The sequence below is a fragment of the Salmo trutta genome, chromosome 19 (genome assembly GCF_901001165.1).
Source record: "Salmo trutta chromosome 19, fSalTru1.1, whole genome shotgun sequence".
Taxonomy (NCBI): Eukaryota; Metazoa; Chordata; class Actinopteri; order Salmoniformes; family Salmonidae; genus Salmo; species Salmo trutta.
In genome coordinates, this window is record NC_042975.1 from 49439874 (window position 1) to 49457739 (window position 17866).

General features: G+C 40.8%; 1 protein-coding gene across 1 annotated transcript in view; it reads left to right on the plus strand.

The window, feature by feature from the left end:
• The window catches only part of LOC115153775 (sodium-dependent phosphate transport protein 2A-like), a 56987-nt gene that overhangs the window by 15054 nt on the left and 24067 nt on the right, over positions 1-17866 (plus strand). Inside the window, exons 5-7 of the mRNA XM_029699351.1 lie at positions 3204-3352; positions 4182-4301; positions 4415-4722. Coding sequence (XP_029555211.1) covers positions 3204-3352; positions 4182-4301; positions 4415-4722 — 577 coding nt within the window. The remainder of the gene's footprint in view (positions 1-3203; positions 3353-4181; positions 4302-4414; positions 4723-17866) is intronic.

Below are 17866 nucleotides of genomic sequence, written 5' to 3' on the forward strand. Positions count from 1 at the left end.
GGCGGTTCCTTCAGTCCATGACCATACATGCTGTTGTCGTCACACCTGGAGGAAGGCCCGGGCTGCCCTTCTTAGTGCCTCCACCAGGACCCAGTCCAAAGCCAACTGTCGCCATGCCTCAGCCCCAGTCTACACTCCAGGCCAAAATATATGGCTCTCATCAAAGGACATGCCATTGAAGGGGACTTCTAAGAACTTTTCCCCCAATTCATTGGTCCTTTTGAAATTGAGTGTATCATGAACCCCTCTGCTGTGCACCTGACACTCCCAGCCTCTCTCAAGAGACACGCCACCTTCCACATATCCCTGATCAAACCTGTCAGTTCCAGTCCCCTGTCTCAGAGACAGCAAGGGTTCAAACTGTACATTTACATGACATTTGAGTCATTTAGCAGACACTCTTATCCAGAGCAGCTTACAGTAGTGAATGCATACATTTCATTTTGTTTTATACATTATTTCTTATTTTCCCTGTGCTGGCCCCCCTTGGGAATCGAACCCACAACCCTGGCGTTGCAAACACCATGCTCTACAGGGAAGGCTGTAGAACCCAGTTCCTACATTTGAATATAAACATTTATTTTATCAAACAACACTGTTACATTTTATCTCTGGGACCCTCAGGATGACAAATCAGAGCAAGATTACTGAATGTAAGTACATTATTTACCTTCAGAGGTGAATATATCAAACCAGTTGCCGTGTTTTGTTGTTGTGCACTGTCCTCAAACAATAGCATGGTATTTTTCCCCTGTAATAGCTACTGTTAATTGGACACTACAGTTAGATTAACAAGAATTTAAGCTTTCTGCCCATATAAGACATGTCTATGTCCTGGAAAGTTGGCTGTTACTTACAACGTCATTCTAGTCACATTAGCGCACGTTAGCAACAACCGTCCCTGTTTAGGGACACCGATCCCTTAACATGGATTTTGAATGACTACCTCATCTCTGTACCTGTAATGGCCATCGTATGAATTGGACCAAGGCGCAGCGGGTTGAGTGCTCATTTTGACGTTTATTTTAAATAACCACGAACACTTCACAAAAACCAAGAAACCGGCTGACAACATAACAGATTGCAGGCTAACCCTAGAAGTGCAAAACAACCTCCCACAATTCCCAAAACAAATATACTCCTAATTATAGGACCTTCAATCAGAGGCAACGATAACCAGCTGCCTCCAATTGAAGGCCCCAATCCCAATTACTAAACATAGAAATAAACACCCTAGAAACAGACATAGAACTATACAACATAGAACTAAACCAAAAACCCCGGAAACATAAATCAAACACCCCTCTACCTAAACACACACTCAAAACCATATAAAACAAATGCCCCCTGCCACGTCCTGACCAAACTCTAATTACAAATAACCCCTTTACTGGTCAGGACGTGACAGTACCCAACACATACAATTGTCTGTAAGGTCCCTCCGTCGAGCAGTGAATTTCAAACACAGATTCAACCACAAAGACCAGGGAGGTTTTCCAATGCCTTGCAAAGAACAGCACCTATTGAAAAAGCAGACATTGAATATCACTTTGAGCATGGTGAAGTTATTAATTACAATTAGGATGGTGTGTAAATACACACAGTCACTACAAAGATACAGGCGTCCTTCCTAACAGTTGCCAGAGAGTAAGGAAACCGCACAGGGATTTCACCATGAGGCCAATGTTGACTTTAAAACAATTGCAGAGTTTAAAGGCTGTAATAGAAAAAAACTGAAGATGGATCAACAACATAGTTATTCCACAATACTAACCTAATTGACAGAATGAAAAGAAGGAAGCCTGTACAGAATTTAAAAAAAATCCAAAACATGCGTCCTGTTTGCAAAAAATGAGGCAAAGCAATTCACTTTTGAATTGAGTACAAAGTATAAGGTTTGGGGCAAATCTAATAAAACACATTACTGAGTACCACTCTCCATATTTTCAAGCATAGTGGTGGCTGCATCATGTTATGGGTATGCTTTAAAGACTGGGGAATTTTCCAGGATAAAAAAGAAACGCCCAGTGGTGCTCAGCACAGGCAAAATCCTAGAGGAAAACCAGACACTGGGAGGAATTCACCTTTCAGCAGAACAATAACCTATAACACAAGGCCAAATCTACACTGGAGTTGCTTACATTTCATTTCATTTTAGTCATTTAGCAGACGCTCTTATCCAGAGCGACTTACAGTAGTGAATGCATACATTATTTATTTTTTTAAAAATATATTTACCAAGAAGAGAGTGAATGTTCCTGAGTGTTCGCGTAACAGTTGTGACTTAAATCTACTTGAAAATTTATGGCAACACCTGAAATTGGTTGACTAGCAAGGATCAACAACCAATTTGACAGAGCTCTAATTAATATTTCACAATCCAGGTGTGGAAAGCTCTTAGAGACTTACCCAGAAAGACTCAGCTATAATCACTGCCAACTGTGCTTTTACAAAGTATTGACTCAGGCGTGTGAATACTTATGTAAATTTCATTTTCAATACATTTGCAAAAATTTCGAAAAACATGTATTCATTTTGTCATTATGGGGTATTGTGTGCCAATCAGTGGAGGTTCCTCAGAGGAGGAACGGGAGGACCATACTCCTCATTGAATTTCATAAAAATAAAAATAGGGAAACATGTTCCATTGAGCTGGGTGAATGGAAAATGAATGACAGTCATCCAACATGCTGTAATAGAAAGAAGGCAATGCTCATAAAAAATAAATAATCATCTTCCCTCATCTTAAACGTCACCGACCGCCACTGGTGTAGATGGGTGAGGAAAAAAATCTATTCAGTCCATTTTTAATTCAGCCTGTAACACAAATGTGGAATAAGTCAAGGGATATGAATGCTTCCCGAAGGCACTGAAGCATTGCCTTTTTTTTGGAATCACTGTGGTGTATGATTGCAGTGAATATCTATTTGACATGGTGCCGATTTGAGGTGGCGTTGATTGGCTCTGCAAAGCTTATTTGAGGCTCTGCAGAGCTTTTACATAAGCACTACAATATAGCTGACATACTAATTTAGTAAGCATAGCTACATTTAAGTTGTATGGGGAAATCTCTTAAGTATAAGCAAAGCTTAAATAAATCTGTAAACACAGAGCTAGATTATACAGGATGTAAAATAACAACAACACCAGCATCCCACATATTTCCCCTGAAAGTTCATTACAGAAACTTCACATACAGAAAGTAATATGAATCCCCTTCTCTCCCCCTCTCCAGACTCCCCCTACCTGTTTGGCTGGCGGGCAGGTTACCCGGCCATCCTGGTGGGGGCTGGCATGACCTTCATGGTCCAGAGGAGTTTAGTGTTCTCCTCTGCCATCACTCCTCTCATAGGTGAGAGCTACAAATACTGACACACTAACATACTGACTCACAGATCTTATTCATTATGATCTAAAATACAAAACTGATCCTAGATCAGCACTCCTACTCTGAGATGCTTTAATAATATGTGCCCTGGAATCTTCAAAGCTACTATGGTATTCTATTACTAAATTAATAATTCCTCTGAGGTGGTGACACACATTTGAGTTCCTGCAGAAGTGGCAGTACTTAATCTTCAAGCTTTGGCATGGCAAAGCTTTCTCAGACCTCTCAAAGTCAGTGGGACATTCACCCAATTGAAAAATGCAGTTCTTGTTTGGCTCTTTTTGTTTATAAGAATATTCTGGTGATGAAATGCTTACAGGAGAAACAAGCGGTCATATTAATATGAATTAATAATGTGCGTCTGGTGACTTCAGAGAGTGGAGGATCCATTTCATGCTTTTAGTCATGCTTTTTTTCTAATCCCCGACACTCTCTGGGGAACACATCTGCCTCAGCGTTCTGAGATCAGCAATAATTAACTGCACAGTTGCTGGACTCTCCAGTGGAGCATGGTAGGGAGCTGTGGCTCCATGGAATCCCAATTACTGGGCTGGTTAATCTCCTGGAGTTTGGGATCCGCTGTGCAGGTCTTTCTCAGACAGCAAATCACTAAGAATCTCATCTCAGAATTGACAGTTGTTTCACAGCGGGAGCCAATGCAATTCCCTAACTAGAACTAGATAACGTACCATCTGATTTCTATACTAAACAAAGATCTACTCTATGGAGTTTCAGTCCCATTACATGGCTCTGTGATGACAAGACATTGTACTGTGATGTCTTGTGCTGTCAGGTATTGGTGTTATCAGCATTGAGCGTGCATACCCTTTGACACTGGGGTCAAACATTGGGACAACCCCCACAGCTATCCTGGCAGCATTGGCAAGCTGGCTGCATTGGCATGCTGGCTGCAGTTTTCAAGGTATAAAACTAATCCTTCACGTAGCTGTTGTTTTTGTATTCTTTTTTTTTTACAGGCGTTTGTGTGTTTACAGGGTCTTCTGTCCCAGTATTATCTCGTCATAGCTCTCATATTACCCTGGTCTGTTCTAGAGGTTGCCTTGTGTCATTTATTTTTCAACATATTGGGTATTTTGCTGTGGTTCCCTGCGCCCATCACCCGCCTGCCCACCCATATGGCCAGGACTTTAGGGCAGTGCATGACCATGTACCGCTTGTTCGCTGTGCTCTACCTGCTACTGCCCTCACTCATCTTTGCCCTCTCCGTTTCACCCTGGCAGGTGATGGCAGGGGTGGGAGTGCCCTTCAAGGTGACCCTCCACTTGGTGTCTGTGGCGAACATGCTGCAGATACACAGGGCAGGCTGTCTGCCAGTGAGTCTGTGGAGCTGGGACTTCCTCTGGATACCCTCATCACCAAGGTGAAGGTGACCCTGTGCTGCCCTAAAGTGTCTGCACACATTTCATTAAAGGGTGTCTCTGCACCGCTCGGTGGACATTTAGGAGAAATTTCTCTGTCCTTCAGTAATATGAAACAGTGCCAATATGGTACTGTCACCAAGTATGATCATATTTATTTTACAGTTATAAGAAATTTGAAATCTTATAGTAAGTTGTTTAAAATGTGATTGTTACTACATTTAGAAAGCATTTAATTCATTTCCAAACCAATTTTGCACCACTTTTGTTGAATAAGAATGAACTCATACACTGCCGACCTTCATGGCAGACAGATGGGGCTTTTTGGCACTATACGGCACGGGACCCTACAGCATTCACAGAGCGCTTTGTACACCAAAATGTTAGTCGAAACCCATCCAGAACTGCTTAATATCTAAGAGAGGACATTTCTGGCACGTTTCAACATCATATTCATTATCAACAGCACCATACCAGTGTCTACAGTGCCTTCAGAAAGTATTCACATCCCTTGACTTTCCACATTTTGTTGTGCTACAAAGTGGGATTAAATGGATTTCATTGTAATTTTTTGTCAACGATCTACACAAAATACTTTGTAATGTCAAAGTGGAAGTAAAAATTTGAACATTTATTTTTTAATTAATGGAAAATAAAAAACACTAATCTATTTAAGTATTCAACCCCCTGAGTACATGTTAGAATCGTCATTAGCATTAGCAGCGATTACAGCTGTGAGTCTTTCTGGTTAAGTCTCTATGAGCTTTCCACACCTGGATTGTACAATATTTGAACATTATTCTTTAAAACATTCAAGCTCTGTCAAGTTGGTTGTTGATCATTGCTAGACAACCATTTTCAAGTATTGTCATAGATTTTCAAGTTGATTTTCAAAACTGTAACTAGGACACTCAGGAACATTCAATGTCGTAAGCAACTCCAGTGTATATTTGGCTTTGTGTTTTAGCTAATTGTCCTGCTGAAAGACGCATTTTTCTCTCAGTGCCTGCTGGAAACCAGACTGAAACAAGATTCCCTGTAAGATTTTGCCTGTGCTTAGCTCTATTCCGTTTCTTTTAATTCAAAAAAATACTCCCTGGTCCTTGCCGATACCAAGCCTACTCATAACATGAGTGGCAGCCACCCCCATGCTTGAAAATACGAAGAGGGATCCTCAGTGATGTGTTGTGTTTGATTTGCCCCAAACATAATGATTTGTAATCAGGCCAAATTGTTTTCTTCTTAAACACATTTTTGCAGTATTATTTTGGTGGGTGAGGGGTGGGGTGCTTTGCTGAGGTCTATTTTTTTGTCAACAGTAATAAAAGCCTATTGCAACATTTTTTTTTCTATTATTTAATAAATTATTTTTATGATTTTTTTTATTTATTGTGATTTATCAGAGGGTGCTGCAGCACCCTCAGCACCCCTACTTCCTGCAGCTATGCGCAAATCTGTCATAGGGTATAACTTTTTAATTATATTCCCCCTACAAAACCTAGAAATATGCCGTTTTCACATATGTAGACAATGGTATTGTGCTGGAGATAACGAAAATGAGAAATGGTGGAGTTGCCCTTTAATAGAAAAAGACTCGAGTAAAAGTGAAAGTCACCCAGGAAAATATTGCTTGAGTAAAAGTTAAAAAATATTTGGTTTTAAATATACTTACGTATCAAAGGTAAATGTAGTTGCCAAACTGTACTTAAATATCAAAAAGAAAATGCTATAAATCATTTAAAAATACTAATATTAAGCGAACCAGATGGCACGATTTTCTTGTTTTTAATTTATTTATAGATAGCCAGTGGCACATTCCAACACTCACGCATCATTTACAAATGAAGCATTTGTGTTTCGTGAGTGATCCAGATCAGAGGCAGTAGGGATGACTACATGTTCTCTTGATAAGTGCGTGAATTGGACCATTATAAATAGTAATGTACATATACCCAGAAAACCTACTACTAAAGCACTTCAAAGCATTTTTACTTAGTTACTTTACACCAGAGGTTCCCAAACTTTCTTCCTCTGAAAAACAGTGCAGATATCAAAAGTATGTTAAAAGTTTGCTATCAGTCCTCATTAGCGGCAGTAAATGTGTGTCTCTTTGCTGAGAATGCAGGATGTCTGATTGAATAGAACCAAAAAAACTCACTCAGCCAAGTAGAAGGCCTTGAAAAATCATACAAGTTATGCATATAAATGACTGACTAATTGATTCATGCTATTCAGGAGGCAATGGGCACATCCACTCGCTAATTATATAGCAACGGGGGTTTGAATAGTTATTAAATCCATTTGGTGACATTATGGCAAGTGATTTCCACAGTTTCAATACATTTTAGACGTTACGTCTCCTCGCTTCTCAATGAACAATTGGAACTTTTCAATATCAGCCCCAACCACATGCCAATTCTAGACAGTAAAAATGTGATGATTTTGTAATTTTGTTTAAAATCCCAATTATCGTATATACACTGAGTGTACTAAACATAAGGAACACCTTTCTAATATTGAGTTGCATCCCTTTTGCCCTAAGAACAGCTTCAACTCGTCGGGGCATGGACTCTACATGGTGTCAAAGCATTCCACAGGGATGCTGGCTCATGTTGACTGCAATGCTTCCCACAGTTGTGTCAAGTTGTCTGAATGTCCTTCAGGTGGTGGACCATTCTTGATACACACTGGAAACTGTTGAGAGTCAAGCACCCAGCAGCGTTGCAGTTCTTGACACACTCAAACCGGTGAGCCTGGCACCTACTGCAACACCCCGTGCAAAGGCACTTAAATCTTTTGTCTTCTCCATTCACCCTCTGAATGGCACACATACACAATCCATGTCTCAATTGTCTCAAGGCTTAAAATCCCCTTTTTAACCTGTCTCCTCCCCTTCATCTACACTGTTTGAGATGGATTTAACAGGTTACATTAATAAGGGATCATAGCTTTCACCTGGATTCACCTGCTTAGTCTATGTCATGGAAAGAGCAGGAGTTTCATATTTGGTACAAGATGGGAAGCAATCATGAGGCTAAATGTGTCAAGTCAACTGCGTGTAACAACATAAAATATGAATCTGTCCTTCCTATTTCAAGACACAATAGAGCAGGGCAAATGGCTTTTCACCAGATCGGACCAGTAGTAGTTTTTCCAACCAAGGGTTCAGACAAGAGTTGCCAGTGTCAGGGAGGGTGTTTGATATAATCCTTGATAGACAAAGATTATTCACTGAACAAAAATATAAACGCAATATGTAAAGTGTTGGTTCCATGTTTCATGAGCTGAAATAAAATATCCCTGAATTTTTACATACAAAAAGCAACTTTCTCTCAAATGTTGTACACAAATTGGTTTACATCCCTGTTAGTGAGCATTTCTCCTTTCCAAGATAATCCATCAATTTGACAGGTGTGGAATATCAAGAAACTGATTAAACAGCATGATCATTACACACGTGCACCTTGTGCTGGGGTCAATAAAAGGCCACTCTAAAATGTGCAGTTTTGTCACACAACACAATGCCACAGATGTTTAAAGTTTTGAGGGAGCGTTCAATCGGCATGCTGATGGCAGGAATGTCCACCAGGGCTGTTGCCAGAGAATTGAATGTTCATTTCTCTACCATGAGCCGACTCCAACGTCATTCTAGAGAATTTGGCAGTACGCCCAACCTGCCTCACAACCGCAGACCGCATGTAACCACGCAAGTCTAGGACCTTCACATCTGGCTTCTTCACCTGCGGGATTGTCTGAGACCAACCATCCGAACAGTTGTGGGTTTGCACAACCAAACATTTCTGCACAAACTGTCTCAGGGAAGCTCATCTGCGTGCTTGTCATTCTCACTAGGGTCTTGACCTGACTGCAGTTTGGCGTCGTGACCAACTTCAGTGGGCAAATTTTCACCTTCGATGGCCACTGGCATGCTGGAGAAGTGTGCTCTTCATGGATGAATCTCGGTTTAAACTGTACTAGGCAGATGGCAGACATTGTGTGTGGCGTTGTATGGGCGAGCGGTTTGCTGATGTCAACGTTGTTAACAGAGTGCTCCATGGTGGCGGTGGGGTATGGGCAGGCATAAGCTATGGACAGAATTGCATTTTATCTATGGCAATTTGAATGCACAGAGGTACCCCGATAAGATCTTGAGGCCCATTGTCGTGCCATTCATCCGCCTGGAACAGCCTGGAATCGAACCAGGGTCTGTAGTGATGCCTCTAGCACTGAGATGCAGTGCCTTAGACAGCAGCGCCACTCGGGAGCCCAATGCATGGCCCCATGTTGCAAGGATCTGTACACAATTCCTGTAAGCTGAAAAAATCCCAGTTCTTCCATGGGCTGCAAACTCACTCATATCCAGCAACTTCACACAGCTATTGAAGAGGAGTGGAACAACATTCCACAGGCCACAGTCAACAGCCTGATCAACTCTATGCGAAGGAGATGTGTCATGCTGCATGGGGCAAATAAATCGTTGCCACACCAGATACTGACTGGTTTTCTTATCCACGCCCCTACTTTTTATTAAAAGGTATCTGTGACAAACAGATGCGTATCTGTATTCCCAGTCATGGGAAATCCATAGATTAGGGCCTAATGAATTAATTTCAATTGATTGGTTTCCTCATATGAACTGTAACCCAGTAAAATGTTGCATGTTGCATTTATATTTTTGTTCAGTGTAGATAAGAGCAGCCATGGGATGATATGTTTTCTTGCATAAGATGATAAGAAGTTGATGAGGCAGACTTATTTTAGCGTAGGCAACCTTTTTCCCGACAGAGCCCGACAGTACAGCTTACGTGAGCAGTTGTGCAAAGTTGAAGAGGATACCAGTCTTTACTCTCTACTCTTAAAAATGTAGATCATTTTGCCAGTTTAGCTTGAGGCAAAGTACACCAAAGTTCTTTCAGTGAAATCAAGTTTCTTCCCAAAATACAGGCGTATTCCCCGCATTTCCACCCCAGAAGAAAACTAGACAGACTAAATCTAAAGGGAAACAGAAGAACCAAAAAACTCACTTTAAATGAATTTTACATGAGTAGCCTTTAAGATGTGGTATTTAACCCACATTTGTTCTTTGCCTTAAGTGTGCCTTAATTCTGTGCTTTAATTAGGTACAGTGGGGGAAAAAAGTTTTTGTACGTTTGCCCACTTACAAAGAAATGATCAGTCTATAATTTTAATGGTAGGTTTATATGAACAGTGAGAGGCAGAATAACAACAAAAAAATGCAGAAAAATGCATGTCAAAAATGTTATAAATTGATTTGCATTTTAATGAGGGAAATAAGTATTTGACCCCTCTGCAAAACATGACTTAGTACTTGGTGGCAAAACCCTTGTTGGCAATCACAGAGGTCAGACGTTTCTTGTAGTTGGCCACCAGGTTTGCACACATCTCAGGAGGTATTTTGTCCCACTCCTCTTTGCAGATCTTCTCCAAGTCATTAAGGTTTCAAGGCTGACGTTTGGCAACTCGAACCTTCAGCTCCATCCACAGATATTCTATGGGATTAAGGTCTGGAGACTGGCTAGGCCACTCCAGGACCTTAATGTGCTTCTTCTTGAGCCACTCCTTTGTTGCCTTGGCCGTGTGTTTTGGGTCGTTGTCATGCTGGAATACCCATCCACGACACATTTTCAATGCCCTGGTTGAGGGAAGGAGGTTCTCACCCAAGATTTGACGGTACATGGCCCCGTCAAATGATGCGGTGAAGTTGTCCTGTCCCCCTAGCAGAAAAACACCCCCAAAGCATAATGTTCCCACCTCCATGTTTGACGGTGGAGATGGTGTTCTTGGGGTCATAGGCAGCATTCCTTTTCCTCCAAACACGGTGAGTTGAGTTGATGCCAAAGAGCTCCATATTGGTCTCATCTGACCACAACACTTTCACCAGTTGTCCTCTGAATCATTCAGATGTTCATTGGCAAGCTTCAGACGGGCATGTATATGTGCTTTCTTGAGCAGGGGGACCTTGCGGGCGCTGCAGGATTTCAGTCCTTCACTGCGTAGTGTGTTACCAATTGTTTTCTTGGTGACTATGGTCCCAGCTGCCTTGAGATCATTGACAAGATCCTCCCGTGTAGTTCTGGGCTGATTCCTCACCGTTCTCATGATCATTGCAACTCCACGAGGTGAGATCTTGCATGGAGCCCCAGGCCAAGGGAGATTGACAGTTATTTTGTGTTTCTTCCATTTGCGAATAATCGCACCAAATGTTGTCACCTTCTCACCAAGCTGCTTGGCGATGGTCTTGTAGCCAATTCCAGCCTTGTGTAGGTCTACAATCTTGTTCCTGACATCCTTGGAGAGCTCTTTGGTCTTGGTCATGGTGGAGAGTTTGGAATCTGATTGATTGATTGCTTCTGTGGACAGGTGTCTTTTTTACAGGTAACAAGCTGTGGTTAGGAGCACTCCCTTTAAGAGTGTGCTCTAATCTCAGGTCGTTACCTGTATAAAAGACACCTGGGAGCCAGAAATCTTTCTGATTGAGAGGGGGTCAAATACTTATTTCCCTCATTAAAATGCAAATCAATTTATAACATTTTTGACATGCGTTTTTCTTGATATTTTTGTTGTTATTCTGTCTCTCACTGTTCATATAAACCTAACATTAAAATTATAGACTGATCATTTCTTTGTCAGTGGGCAAACATACAAAATCAGCAGAGGATCAAATACTTTTTTCACCACTGTATGTGTCTTAATTGTGGTAGGAACATAGCATTGAATTAAGGAATGACCTCAAGGACTGACTTTGTTGATTATTTTTTGCTTGTGGTTGTCCTGGATATCAGTGGAGTGGTGTCAGCATTCCAGTTCCACTATCTATATCGCATGGATGATTTGTCATCACTTGCCCAGGTGTATACATTTACATTTACGTCATTTAGCAGACGCTCTTATCCAAAACGACTTACAAATTGGTGCATTCACCTTATGATATCCAGTGGAACAACCACTTTACAATAGTCTATATCTTTTTTTTGGGGGGGGGGGGGGGTTAGAAGGATTACTATATCCTGTCCCAGGTATTCCTTAAAGAGGTGGGGTTTCAGGTGTCTACGGAAGGTGGTGATTGACTCCGCTGTCCTGGCGTCGTGAGGGAGCTTGTTCCACCATTGGGGTGCCAGGGCAGCGAACAGTTTTGACTGGGCTGAGCGGGAACTGTGCTTCCGCAGAGGTAGGGGGGCCAGCAGGCCAGAGGTGGATGAACGCAGTGCCCTTGTTTGGGTGTAGGGCCTGATCAGAGCCTGAAGGTACGGAGGTGCCGTTCCCCTCACAGCTCCGTAGGCAAGCACCATGGTCTTGTAGCAGATGCGAGCTTCAACTGGAAGCCAGTGGAGTGTGCGGAGGAGCGGGGTGACGTGAGAGAACTTGGGAAGGTTGAACAATGACGGGCTGCGGCGTTCTGGATGAGTTGTAGGGGTTTAATGGCACAGGCAGGGAGCCCCGCCAACAGGGAGTTGCAGTAATCCAGACGGGAGATGACAAGTGCCTGGATTAGGACCTGCGCCGCTTCCTGTGTAAGGGAGGGTCGTACTCTGCGAATGTTGTATAGCATCACCGCCTTGATGTTAGCGGAGAACGACAGGGTGTTGTCCAGGGTCATGCCAAGGCTCTTAGCACTCTGGGAGGAGGACACAATGGAGTTGTCAACCGTGATGGCGAGATCATGGAACGGGCAGTCCTTCCCAGGGAGGAAGAGCAGCTCCGTCTTGCCGAGGTTCAGCTTGAGGTGGTGATCCGTCATCCACACTGATATGTCTGCCAGACATGCAGAGATGCGATTCGCCACCTGGTTATCAGAAGGGGGAAAGGAGAAGATTAATTGTGTGTCGTCTGCGTAGCAATGATAGGAGAGACCATGTGAGGATATGACATAGCCAAGTGACTTGGTGTATAGCGAGAATAGGAGAGGGCCTAGAACTGAGCCCTGGGGGACACCAGTGGTGAGAGCACGTGATGCGGAGACGGATTCACGCCACGCCACCTGGTAGGAGCGACCTGTCAGGTAGGACGCAATCCAAGAGTGAGCCGCGCTGGAGATACCCAACTTGGAGAGGGTGGAGAGGAGGATCTGATGATTCACAGTATCAAAGGCAGCAGATAGGTCTAGAAGGATGAGAGCAGAGGAGAGAGAGTTAGCTTTAGCAGTGAGGAGAGCCTCTGTGAAACAGTGAAGAGCAGTCTCAGTTGAATGACCAGCCTTGAAACCTGACTGATTTGGATCAAGAAGGTCATTCTGAGAGAGATAGCAGGAGAGCTGTACATTTGTTAATTTCACCATGTATAATTCACATCAGTATAGGAGTATGCTGAGGGAGGGAGTATACAGTAAACCAAATATAACCTCAAACTGTCACATATCCCTTGTCAAGGGGCATGTCTTGAAGCCAGAAGCTGTATCAGTCTTGAAGCTGAAAAAGGCACGGCTGAAGGATTAGCATGTGAAGCGTTGAATTATAGCGAGCTGCAGAGTGAGAAATCAAAACGCCCGCCTCCTCTCCTCATCAGCCCAGGGATGCTTACCTGTCCTGTCTGGATGACATCCCCATGACGCTCCCATCCTACCATCACAGCAGAGGAGAAGACGGGACCTGGAGTCAATGCAGTCAGCTTGGATTAGTTGAAATATGTCAATAGTCATAGGTTTCCAATGTCATATGCAGCACACTGTAGCAGTTTTAGACTGCTCATGTTCAAACACGAGACAAAAACAACAGTGTACAGATATCGGATCTTAATTTGACCAGTTTCATTTCAGGAGTAAAATAATCCTGTAGAAGAAGGATTTGATTATTTTCAAAAAGGTAATAATTTTTTACAGGAAATTAGTTTTCATAGGCTACCGTCTGCTTTGTTTAGGTGTGACCTACGGCTGCATTTCGGATACACTTGTATGTCATAGTGGAGACCAATATCTATCTTGTGTTATTAAGCTATATAAAACAAAGGTTGTTGTACATTTGAATGTCGCAGTAGTAGGACCTACGGTAGTATGACATGTATTATGTCTGTTGCATTAGCGTTTGAACCAGCGAGAGAGAAATAGAACTGCAGGTTTTCAGTGAATTTATGTAAATCACAACACTCATTTGAAATTCTCATTGACTACAGAGTGATCAAATTGAGATACCACACTTGTAGTTTTCCACCATTCCTCCTGTGTTATGTCCAAGTACTTTGAGCTTCTACCCATTTCAAAATCACACATTGTGCCATTCCCCAAAAACAGACTGTGGATTTAAACATGTCAAACAAAAAAGCCATAATTACATTTCCTCTTTGGCTAGCCATTTGCATTCAATTTCTCTTTGACACTCTGACTCTATATTGCTATTTTAACAGAGTCAAATGTTATCTTTTAAGCCTTTTTAACTTGGTGAGATCAGTGGGCTTGCTGTTGCTGAGCTCCTCCCACTCACTCTCCAGCATGAAGTGTCTAAACTCCAGCCACCTACACTCAGACAGAAACAACAAGCCCCTCTCCTGAAGGGAGCAGGATAGGGGATGTATTTAGGACACCTCGAACCACTAGATACATCTGATAGTGTTGATATGTGGATTGGAAACCTGTTTGTTATTTATAATTTTTTATATTATGAACAATTTTTATATGATAAGTAATAAGGTGCTTGATCATAGTATGTATAATGTACTACTAATGTACTTATAAACCAGTTCTTTATAAGTTATTTGTTAATGATTGATTAATGGTTTGACCATTTATATACATATTTCTACATGGATTTATATTTTGTCATGAATAGGATATTTATTAATTGTAAATAGTTTCATTAATTTATTAATTAAGAGCTTTTGTAGATGTGAGTGTATGCACTTACTAATACATCAGTTGATGGTTAATATAACTCCTTATAAACAATTACTAATTATTAAACAATTTTGCATCCCCCTAATCTAAAGTGTGCACTATATATACTTTATAAATGATTTGTTACTTCCCAAAAGCTGACACCAGTAGACAATACCTGATTCTCCGAGAGGCTGCCTGGATCTTTAATTTAAAGACCCATGCTCCCTTCGGTCTCAACGTAGACTTTGATCTGAAGCCATTCTTGTGATTATTGTGATTTTGCTATTGTAAATGTTTGTCGGCCTATGTAGCCAAATTGTATCTATGATCGTACGCTATCCATTTATGTTTTTTGTATGCTATTTTAATATATGAGAATTAACCAATGATATCAGGCCACACCCGGCCATGATTACAGACACCTGTGTGTGTCTTTTGACACTATATAAACGAGTCACCCCGCAGTGTTTGTGATTATACCCTGATGAAGGCAGCTTGTCTGTCGAAACGTTGGACATTACATTTTTGCGTCTGAGCTCCTAGGGTGTGCGGCTCTCCTTTATTTAAAAAAAAATACCTGCTTCTCCACCAAATGGCAAAAAAAGTACCTAAAAAATGCAATGGTAAAAGAAGTACACAACACAAAGAAGTTGTGGGGGTTCCATGAAAAATGTGATGCCTAGCGTTTCGTTGCTGCCGGAAGTGTTGTGGAATCCAATGGGCTGGTTTAGCATTAGCTAGCCTAGCATGCTGATGAAAAAAAGGCAGTTTAATAAAAAACGAGCAGTATTTCAATCTTCTCGATTTTGCGGCTTGGATAATTAGGAATACAGCGACTCCTTCCATCCCAGGATTGAGATGTGTTCTCAAGCCATATCCCTCACCCGTCACCACGGTGAAAACATATTGGCATATTCGACTTGAAGGCAGACTGAACTTCATGTCGAACTTCGGCTAACTAAGCACAGTAGCGCAATTAAACTCAAAATATGCTAATCTGTTATTCTGAATGATATTTTCTTGATAAAAATGTTTCTTAAAGCTGAGATCTGCATTAGGGGAAACAACGCCGGAGAATATGAGCACCAGTGTCGTGGTAAAAAAAAGAATAGTACATACTCTGCTGTTCTATCGCACGTGCAAAGATGTCCGACGAGTAACAAGTCATTTATAAACATATCTAAAGTATATATAGTGCTCATTTTAGATTAGGGGCTGCAAAATAGTTTATTAATAATTAGTAAATGAATAAGGATCTACATGAATTATCAACTGATGTATTATTAAGTGCATGTACTCACATTTACAAATGCACTCATTAACAATGAATAAATATCCCATTCATGACATATTTAAATACATTTATAAATATGTATGTCAATTGTGAGACAAAGCATTTACCGAACCATTAACAAATGCCTTATAAATAATAATTTGAGTTGACAATAACTCCTTTATACGTAGTTTATAAGTATATTAGTAGTACATTATTAACAATTTACAAATGGTGAATATACTATGATCAAACACCTTTTTAATTACCTTACAAATCATTAATAAATCATTAAAAATAGTCCTTTGCTCATTTCTAAACACTATTTAAAGATTGTTTATTGACATTTAGCAACAATGATTTATAAATGGTAAGTAAACTCTTTACAAACGGTTACTAAATGGATTAATGAGGGACCTTAATATAAAGTGTTATCTTCATTTTTGGTGTACATTTTTATTAATGTGAGAATGACACGAACACAGTGAGATTTGTGTGGCAGTCATGTGAGAGCGTGGCTATTTGTGAATATACTTAAATATTTCAGAACCTTTTCCTTATCGCCATAAGGCATCCACCTCTGTAAATATGTAGATGTTGTTTCCAAATCTACTGAATTTATGACAAAAACATTCCAAGTTGGTTTTTCCTGGCACTGAATGCACTTAGTGCCTTAAATCACAACTAATCTACATCTCACTTATTTAGGAGTCCCCTACTGGAGTACTAAATGGTGTAGAATACAATATTTATGAGGAGAGCTGAAGGTAGTCATCCTCTCCCACACAACAATATTCACTGGGGTCAGAAGAGGTGTGTGGAAAGTAATCCGCTGCAACTTATTCCCAAACTCCTCCATAGCATATATTAAATTAATTCCATTAGAAAGTTACAAAATGCCCCCAGGTATTGAAAATGAAATTGACCTTAGAACTTTCAGTTTGACATGCAAATCGTCTATTCCGTCTGTGTATAAAAATGTTTTTAAATGAATTAATTCACCTTATACTGTTCATTAGCCATTCATGCAGGCATGCGAGCTATGAATTCTGGACGTTTTGAATTACATTAGAAAAATGTGCAGTATTTATGTAATTTCCCCATTATAATAGTTTCCTAATAGAGTATTACTTCCCCACCCCCAATTTCCTTTTCTTTTTTTCTGCTATACCTACAGTGCCTTCAGAAAGTATTCACACCCCTTGACTTTTTCCACATTTTGTTGTGTAACTGCCTGAATTTAAAATGGATTAAATAGAGATTTCTTTGTAACTGACCTACACGCAATGCCCCAAAAATGTGCAAATATGTTTTTCTAAATGTTTAGAAATTAATAAAAAATGAAAAGCTGAAATGTCTTGAGTCACGAAGTATTCAACTCCTTTGTCATGGCACACCTAAATAAGTTCAGGAGTAAACATTTGTTTAACAAGTCACATAAGTTGCATGAACTCACTCTGTGTGCAATAATGGTTCTTAACATAATTTTTGAATGACTACCTCATCTCTGTACCTCACACATACAACTGCTCAGTCGAGCAGTGAATTTCAAACACAGATTCAACCACAAAGACCAGGGAGGTTTTCCAATGCCTCCCGAAGAAGGGCACCTATTGGTAGATGGGTAAAAAAAAGCAGACATTGAATATCCCTTTGAGCATGGTGAAGTTATTAATTAAACTTTGAATGGTGTAACAATACATCAGTCACTACAAAGATACAGGCGTCCTTCCTAACTCAGATGATGGAGAGGAAGGAAATCGCTCAGGGATTTCACCATGAGGTCAATGGTGACTTTAAAACAGTTACAGAGTTGAATGGCTGTGATAGGAGAAAAATGAGGATGGATCAACAAATTGTACTTACTACACAAAACGTATCTAATTGATGGAGTGAAAAGAAGGAAGCCTGTACAGTACAGGGAAAAAATATTTAAAAAAATGCATCCTGTTTTCAACAAGACACTAAAGTAATACTGCAAAAAATGTGACAAAACAAGA